The 9,093-nt window shown below is 46.6% G+C and overlaps 1 protein-coding gene across 2 annotated transcripts; it reads left to right on the forward strand.

The window, feature by feature from the left end:
- Positions 1-1,026: 1,026 nt before the first annotated feature.
- CCNG1 (cyclin G1) lies at positions 1,027-8,797 on the forward strand. 2 transcript variants are annotated; one of them, XM_052772187.1, is made up of 7 exons: positions 1,027-1,216; positions 1,970-2,233; positions 3,339-3,592; positions 4,183-4,261; positions 4,344-4,442; positions 6,360-6,554; positions 7,222-8,797. In XM_052772187.1, exons 2-6 carry the CDS (start codon positions 1,970-1,972, stop codon positions 6,549-6,551), a joined length of 888 nt encoding a protein of 295 aa, XP_052628147.1. In that variant the 5' UTR covers positions 1,027-1,216; the 3' UTR covers positions 6,552-6,554; positions 7,222-8,797. The 2 variants fall into 2 exon arrangements, with proteins under 2 accessions (XP_052628147.1, XP_052628148.1); XM_052772188.1 differs by lacking the exon at positions 1,027-1,216 and adding an exon at positions 1,506-1,611.
- The last annotated feature ends 296 nt before the right edge of the window (positions 8,798-9,093 follow it).

Consider the following 9,093-nt stretch of genomic DNA (forward strand, 5'->3'; position numbering starts at 1 on the left):
AAAAACGTTTATATACAACTTGACCCGATACCTACAACAAACTAGAATTAACTTGCATCGGCAACACATTCGCCTTAACATAACCCTGAGTAACTCCCATCAGTTTTCTGAGCAGAAAGAATAGTTGTTATTTCACTCAACCAAATACACACAAACAAGGAAGGTTAAAGTAGGGGTATTTGTAAATGGCCACCTGAATACCAAACAAAGCCTGCCAACTCAGGCTGTTTTAAGCGAGAGGTTGGCTGGGTCCGTCTGTTAGTCTTGACCTCCCATGAACATACAAGAGTGTTTCTAAGGGACTGGAAAGTGTATAGAAAAGAAAAAAATCCTTACTGCTCTATACCTAAAGAGGTCAGTCCTGTAAGAGGCGGGAGCAGTCACACAGCTGACTCCCACCAGTCCTCAGCCCCGCAGGAAAGCAGTTTCAACTCCCCGGACCCAAACGCCCAGCAAGGAGCCACCACAAGCACTTAAAAGTGACTCATAGGAGGGCCTGGGCACAAGCTCAGCAAGCTTTCGGCTTCCAACGAGGGGCTGTACCGAGTCCCTGGCAGCCCCGGGCGCGGGGCGGCCGCCTCAGGCGGTTGGCGGCGAGGCCGGACCTTACCGCCGCCGGTACCACAGGCTGTGGCCCTCGCGCTCGGAAGAGAAGGCCGGCGCAGCGCGGGAGCGCCGCGAGGGGCCGGTCCCCGCGCTCTCCAGCCCGCCTGGCGCCTCGAGGGCAAGGAAAGGAGCCGCGCGCGCGCCTCGGGATGAGGCGGACGGCGCTGCGCAGAGGCGCCGCCAGAGGCCGCCACCGGGCCAGCCCTGCCCCGCCTGTCTCTTAGCGACGGCGCTCCGCCCCCTCTCGCCATCCACGCCCCGTGATTGGCCTTCCTGGAGGTCTATCACTCAGCCCCGCCCCCCGTGCCGGGCGGAGCGGAGCCCGGGGGCGGAGCGGAGCCCGGGGGCGGGGCGGGGCGGGGCGGGGCGGGGCGGGACGAGAGGAGAGGAGAGGAGAGGAGAGGAGAGGAGAGGAGAGGAGAGGAGAGGAGCGGGCTGGCTGGCTGACTGCCGGGAGGCGGCTGCATGGCGCTCTCCCGGTGGTCGCTGGTGCCCGAGGAACCGGGCAGCGCTTTAGCGTGACTCCTCGGCGCCGCTGTCGCTGTGGGTCGCACCGGCTCGGAGCCCCCCTCCACGAAAGAAGGGAGCGGAGCGGAGCGACAGCGACAAGGTAAGGGCGCGGGGCCGGGCCCCACCGACGGCGGGTCTGGGCTCCTCCGCGCCACGCCCGGCCCGTCCGTGGGGTGGGTGCGGCCCCTCCGTCCCGCCGACGCAGCTCCAGGCCCCTCCGGCCGGCCGGCGGAGCCCCCGCGGCGGCGAAGGGCAGGCCCGGGCACGTCCCGGGCAGGCGGCGCGTGCGCGGTGCGCGGCCCCGCTGGGCCCGGGGTGGGGGCGGGCGGGCGGTCGCTGCGGGGCTTGCCGGGCGCCTTCGCCTGGGATTTACCCGGGGTCCGGCCGGCCCCGGCTGTGACGCCCCCGGGGCCGGTGCTGGCTCAACCGCGGTGCCGGCCAGCCCCCGAGGCGGGCGGCGTAGCTCCGGAGCTGGAGCTGGGGAGCGTTACTCCGGTGAGTAGGAGGGTGACTGCACCGGCCCCAGCCGCCCGGCTGAGGGGCCGGGTGGGGCCCCGCTCGCTGCGAACGGGGGGAAGCTCCGCTGCCCGCGTAGCAGGCGGTGTGTGACTGTTTGTCCGGTCACCGGCGCTGCGGGCCGGGCGCTGATGCTGCCGGTGTGTGCCCGAGCTGATGCATCCGTTCCGAGCGTCACACAGGGGCTGCTAATTGACAGAAGTACTTAGACTTACGAATGAGTAGTTTGCGCACCTACGGAGAAAGGAAAGTTTCAATCTTTGCTTTAGAGGCAACTGTAACTTTGATTTTTTACCTTCTAGCTGTTTGATACACTTAGATTTGTTTCTGGTTACAGATGATCGAAACGCTTGTAACTACCGAAGCTCAGGAACTGCTGTACCAGCTCACGGCCCTGTTGGAACAGGAGTTAAGATGTCAGCCAAAGGCCTCTGGCCTGAGACTAATTGAATCTGCTCACGATAATGGCCTCCGAATGACTGCAAGGCTGCGAGACTTTGAAGTGAAAGACCTCCTCAGCTTAACTCAGTTCTTTGGCTTCCATACAGAGACGTTTTCACTAGCTGTGAATTTCTTAGATAGATTCTTGTCAAAGATGAAGGTAAGGCTTTTTAAAGTATAAGCTCTCAGTCACTAGCTTCTGCTTGTCGCAACCTTGTTCCTATTATAAGTTAGAACATCTTGGGTTTAGATGGCTAAAGGTTAGGCTCCTTCCAGAGATTCTGATTGTGCAAGAGCTAAAGAATGGATTTCCCTGTTCAGATTTTAGTGTTTTTAAGAAAGCTGTTCCCTCTGGAGAAGAGAAGGAAGAGGGCGTCAGTTTCAACTTGAGGATGTCCATAGGCTTGGAAATGCAGGCTGTATTAATGGGTTAGATCAAGACAGATTGTCTTGCTTGTTGCATGTATACAAGAACATCTTAAATTACTTTTTATTTTACTGCTGTTTCAACCTACCCATAAGCCTCATGTATATCAAGAGGCTTGATGCTGTTCAGCACTCAGAATCTGGTAAAAAATTTTGTTAGCGCTCCATTCTAATGTGTATGTGTGGCATGCTGACCTGGGTTGGTTTTAATAGTCTAACAAGACAGGATTGCCACTATACTATTTGGTCAAGAACAAAAGCTTGTTTTCCTTGTGTGTTAAAACAAAAATGAGAAAGCTACATGGAGTGGATAGGAAAATGATGATTTGAAAGACTTCTGAATCCAAAATAAGCAGTAAAAATGGGGACTGTAATGCCTATGGAATAAAATAAGGCAGTTTCTATATATGTATGTACATAGATGAGCGTGTGTGTATATATATATAAAAGAGTTAAAAAAAAAACCACCAAATTTTTTTTTTATAAGCCAGTATGTACAACACTTTAAGTCCTAAAAGCTTCTGATTAGACTATTATAGAACCTCATTAAGAAACTAGTTGTACCTCAATCAAAATATATTGCTCTGCAGTCTCGCTTTTTAGATGAATGAGGCAGAACTTGTAGTGTGTAATGGTCTTCTCATTCAGTTAAATAAAGATAAGAATTTAAGTAGATAAAAGACTGATTTCTTGATCTTCAAAATACAGAACAACCCTCCCCACACCCCATAATTTTTTCATAAAATACATTGGTGCCTATACAGTTTGGTACTTACATGTTGAAATGGCTGATCAAAGGCCTTCCTCTTTGAAAGTAAAAACAATTTACTTTTGTTTAGGTACAGCCTAAACACTTGGGCTGTGTTGGACTCAGCTGCTTCTACTTGGCTGTGAAGGCATCAGAAGAAGAGAGAAATGTTCCCTTAGCCACTGACTTAATTCGAATAAGCCAGTATAGGTTCACTGTTTCCGATATGATGAGAATGGAGAAAATCATATTGGAGAAGCTGTCTTGGAAAGTCAAAGCTACAACAGCCTTCCAATTTCTGCAACTATATCATTCACTCATTCATGAGAATTTAAGCTGTGAAAGGTAAAATATCTAATACTTATTTTGCTATGACTGCATATGATCAGGAAGCCTATGTAGAAAAGTAAGCAGGGAAATTGCTTGACTAATTGGCCTTTCTATACTTAAAAAACCCACAAACTTTCTCCCTTATTGGTAAATATCATAAATATGGATATCTATGGTTTCCTATTTTAATTTTAAATGTTTGCCTAAAGTGATCTGAAGAGTACTGCTCTCTGAGCTGAAAACAAAAAGTGCTTAATAATGATGGTATAATAAATCTCTGCTTACACTGCAGTAAGTATTGCCTCATTGCAAAGATTTCAAAATCTGGCTTTAGAAGGAGATTCCTTTCACTAGTAAGCATTAAAATTCCTTGTTGGTAAGCCTATTTTGACAATGCAACTCTCCCCAATGTAACACAAGATTTATTTTTGGCATTAGGACTGCCAAAACTGAACACCTGTTTGACTGTAACCCTAGAACCTCTGGGACAAATGAGGCCTTTGTATAGATAACGGACATTCTCACTGCTTCTCTGAGTTCCCAGGGTGGTGCTGCCTTGATCAAGCTTGCGTTCTTCTACATTCATTCATCTGTTTTCATTATAGGAGAAAATACCTCAATTTTGAGAGACTTGAGACCCAGCTCAAAGCATGTCACTGCAGAATCATGTTTTCAAAAGCCAAGGTAAATGTCTTGAAAGTTCAAAGACAATGAGACTACTGAAACTTAACAAAGCAGTGTTTAAAAACTTTTTCTCTCTCTCCAGCCTTCTGTCTTGGCACTGTCTATTATGGCACTAGAGATAGAAGAACAAAAACTACTGGAGTTGACAGAGGCATTGGAATTTCTGCAGTTGCATTCCAAGGTATGTATAGATAAAGTTTCAGGGGAGGAAGGAAGAAAAAATGCATGCAAGGGCCTATACAGTGGGGAAGGAGAATGTCCATTGGCATACTGGTTTCTTTTGTGGCTTTAAGTTGGTTTTTTTTTTTTTTCCATTTGGCTTGCCATCTTTGGCTTCCTATCTTATGTGAAGAAGCTAAAAGTACATCTATGAATGTGGTGGGTTGACCCTGGCTGGACACCAGGTGCCCACCAAAGCTGCTCTATCACTCCCCTCCTCAACTGGTCAGGGGAGACAAGATATACAGAAAGGCTTGTGGGTTGAGATAAGGACAGGGAGAGATCGCTCACCAATTACTGTCACGGGCAAAACAGGCTTGACTTGGGAAAATTAAATTAATTTGTGTCGTGGTTTAACCCCAGCCAGCAACAAAACACCACGCAGCCGCTCACTCACTGCCCCCCACCCAGTGGGATGGGGGAGAAAATCAGGAAAAGAAGCAAAACCCGTGGGTTGAGATAAGAACGGTTTAATAGAACAGAAAAAGAAGAAACTAATAATGATAATGATAACACTAATAAAATGACAACAGCAATAATGAAAGGATTGGAATGTACAAATGATGCGCAGTGCAATGGCTCACCACCCACCGACCGACACCCAGCCAGTCCCCAAGAGGCGATTCCCCCGCCCCCACTTCCCTGTTCCTATACTGGATGGGACGTCCCATGGTATGGAATACACCGTTGGCCAGTTTGGGTCAGGTGCCCTGGCTGTGTCCTGTGCCAACTTCTTGTGCCCCTCCAGCTTTCTCGCTGGCTGGGCATGAGAAGCTGAAAAATCCTTGACATTAGTCTAAACACTACTGAGCAACAACTGAAAACATCAGTGTTATCAACATTCTTCACATACTGAACTCAAAACATAGCACTGTACCAGCTACTAGGAAGACAGTTAACTCTATCCCAGCTGAAACCAGGACAATTTGTTACCAATCAAACCAGAGTAGGGTAATGAGAAATAAAAACTAAGTCTTAAAACACCTTTCCTCCACCCTTCCCTTCTTCCTGGGCTCAGCTTCACTCCCAATTTTTTCTAACTCCAACCCCCCAGCAGCACAGTGGGACAGGGAATGGGGGTTACAGTCAATCCATCACATGTTGTCTCTGCTGCTCCTTCCTCTTCAGGGAGGGGACTCCTCACACCCTTCCTCTGCTCCAGCATGGGGTCCCTCCCAAGGGAGACAGTCCTCCATGAACTTCTCCAACCTGGGTCCCTCCCACAGGAGACAGTTCTCCATGAACTGCTCCAGTGTGGGTCCCTTCCACAGGCTGCGGTCCTTCAGGAACAGACTGCTCCAGCATGGGTCTTCCACGGGGTCACAAGTCCTGCCAGGAGCCTGCTCCAGCGCAGGCTTCCCACGGGGTCACAGCCTCCTTCCGGCATCCACTGCTCCGGCGTGGGGTCCTCCCCGGGCTGCAGGTGGAGATCTGCTCCACCGTGGACCTCCCTGGGCTGCAGGGGGACAGCCTGCCTCACCATGGTCTTCCCCAGGGGCTGCAGGGGGATCTCTGCTCTGGTGCCTGAAGCATCTCCTCCCCCTCCTTCACTGACCTGGGGGTCTGCAGAGTTGTTTCTCTTACGTGTACTCACTCCTCTCTCTGGCTGCAGTTGCCGTTGCGCAGGGTCTTTTTTGCCCCTTCTTAAATCTGTTATCCCAGAGGCGCTACCACCGTCGCTGATGGGCTCGGCCTTGGCCAGTGGCAGGTCCGTCTTAGAGACGGCTGGCATTGGATGTCGGACGTAGGGGAAGCTTCTAGCAGCTTCTCACAGAAGCCACCCTTGTAGCCCCCCAGCTACCAAAACCTTGCCATGCAAACCCAATGAAATAAGGATTTAATGAGTTATTAACATATGCGATTCTGTCTTGCTATTTAGATAAATAACAGAGATTTGACCTTCTGGAAGGAACTGGTGTTAAAGTGCCTTACAGAATATTCCTCGAGCAAGTGTTCCAAACCAAATGTCCAGAAATTAAAATGGATTGTGTCTGGACGTACAGCACGGCAGCTTAAACATAGCTACTACAGAATAACACATCTTCCTACAATTCCAGAGACCAGCTCGTAATAGGTAACTCCTTGAAAAATCAACTTCTGATAATGTAGAAGTAATTAGCTGTTAACTACCTCAAAGTTTCTTATTCTGTATAGGTAACCTCTTGAAGACATGTAACATAAACATAGTAGGCCTGTCATAGAGGCTGGTCTATTCTCGTGTTCATGCTTGAGCCAGTGCTGTACCTAAGGAAGTGGCAACCTAATATATGAATGTTGGAGAAAGTGGATCTTCTGGTGTGCTGTGGGAGCAGATATGTGTTCTACAGACATGGGGACCTCATTCAAACTAAAATGTGAAGTAAAACTGGCAAAAAGTCAGAGAAAAAACTTGGCTTGCTCCTATCCTAAAAAGAATTGGCTAAGAGAAAACAGTTGCCTATTAGAATGAGTTTCTTGTAATCGTTCACTTAAACCAGTTAAAAGGAAGACAACTTTATACAAGTAAAACTGTATAACTGTCTGTTTAGTAAAGTCTAAAAACTGTAATTCAGTTATTCATATTACTGTTGTTTTACTCTAGAAATTGTGAACTACTTCCTTATCTAGACTTTAAGGCCAAAAGCTACATATTTTCTGTAACAGCTGTCTTGCTGTTGTCTTGCTATATTAAAGTCTGATGCTTTGTTTGGCTCTTGTAGAAAGCCCTTCAGTTGACTGTTATTTTTATTTTTGTTTTACAGGAGTACAATAAAATGAGGAGAGAACCATCCTGTGACCTTGTTAACAGACACATGAATATCTGAGAAACCAAGTCTGAAACATGATCTTAATAATGAAGAACTCAACTCATGGAAAGAATATGTAACATTTCAGACTAAAGATCATTCCAGCAAATATGTTCTTTGAATATTGTTGTAGTCATCATGAAGTGTCAGTTTTCAGTCTTATTTGTTAGACTGTTTACTGTTCAGTGAAATACCACAATACTGATACAAGGAATTTTAACACCTTATAGTTTATAGAGCAGCTTGTATAGTCTAACCTTGGTTTACTGTAATTGCAGATGAATTATATAATTAATTTTTAAAAAATGGTTTACTTTCCAAAGATTACGTGACACTAGGAAAACATCATGTGCAGTAGCACAGTGCTCCAGTGTCTCAATCAAACTAAAGACTAATCCTGCTCAATACTGATGACAATAGCAAATGTCTGTCAGTCCACCTGACGGGCTGTTTGGGTAGTGTCACATGTCTGCATGTTCCTGCTGGGCAGGGCACTGGCCTTCTACCACAGAAACATTAAAAAGTAGGCGATGTGATACCCACTGAACATGTCAAGTCGCTAGAGCAGGAGGAAAGAGAAACCTTATTTCATTGCCTTATAAAAGGTAGGCAGCAACTTCAGTATTTTGTAGGAGGTGTAGTTTACGAGATTTACAAATTATAGAGTGAAAAAACCTCATGATACCTAATAAGGGCTGAGGGAAAGTACTGGGTCACCTGCCCCAAATCTGACATCAGTCTTGCAAAGTTTCACTGTACAAGAGGTAAATGTTGATTATGAACAGGTGCATTTTTACAGGCACAGTAGGAGCTGGGCTAATGTCCCATCTTGGCCTGTATGTAGGAGCAATCTAGTTGAGAAACACTGAAGAGTGCTTCAACTCTGATCTCTTTAATGCTAAGCTTTGTAAAATACAACTGTTTTTTCTGAAGACCAGATCAGTACTTGAGGCATATCATGCTTCTGGTGCTAACAAGGAAGTGAATAATAAGTATGTGTTACTGTATGTAAGCTGAATAGAGGTGTTGGGGGGGAATGTTGCTAATGACCTCTTCAATTCTGCGTCACTGTGGAGCAGAGGTGGTTAGCAATAGGCTGTTAATAACTGATTGCCATATGAACCTACTCAGTGGAGAAGAAGAGATCAGAATGTTCTGAATATAGTGTGGGCTTAGATGTTAGCCAACCAACCCATTCCCCTTTAGGGTAATAGCTGAGGGGGAAACCACTCTTTGCATATCTCAAACTAGCTAAACCTTTCACAGAAGACTTTGTACCAAAGCTCTATACGGGACAAATCAAGCCTTTTCATGAACTCATGGGAATGATTACACCGCAAAACGTGTAATTGGGTTTTGCATCTGCCAGTGCTATCTGCATTGTGCTGGCCTGTGAAAAGCATACAAATGATTTGGACAAAGGTGTGGTCAGCCTACTGGGAGAGATGGAGAAGATTTAATGTGCAATTCTAGTTGTCATGTCTCAATATTAAGATATGTACCTTTCAATTAAACATTGAAATGTGCTTAACTGAGTAACTTTTTTCCCGTTTGTTATGAAACATCTTAGTAGGAAGCCTATCAAAGTGACTTATATCAGAACAGTACCTGGAAAACTTCCAGGCAGGAGGTGAGAGATTATAGAGATTTTTTCAATATTTTTTTTTTTTTCTTAAGAGGTTGAGGCTGCATGGGAAAGACTAGAGAGCCAACAGGAAACCAACACAAGGTGCTTGATTAAAATTATTTCAACTTTACCCACTATTACTCTAAATCCTTTGAGATGCAAAAGTGTCAAGATTGAAAAGGCTGACTTAAGTAGCTTAG

The sequence above is a fragment of the Harpia harpyja genome, chromosome 20, assembly GCF_026419915.1.
Source record: "Harpia harpyja isolate bHarHar1 chromosome 20, bHarHar1 primary haplotype, whole genome shotgun sequence".
Taxonomy (NCBI): Eukaryota; Metazoa; Chordata; class Aves; order Accipitriformes; family Accipitridae; genus Harpia; species Harpia harpyja.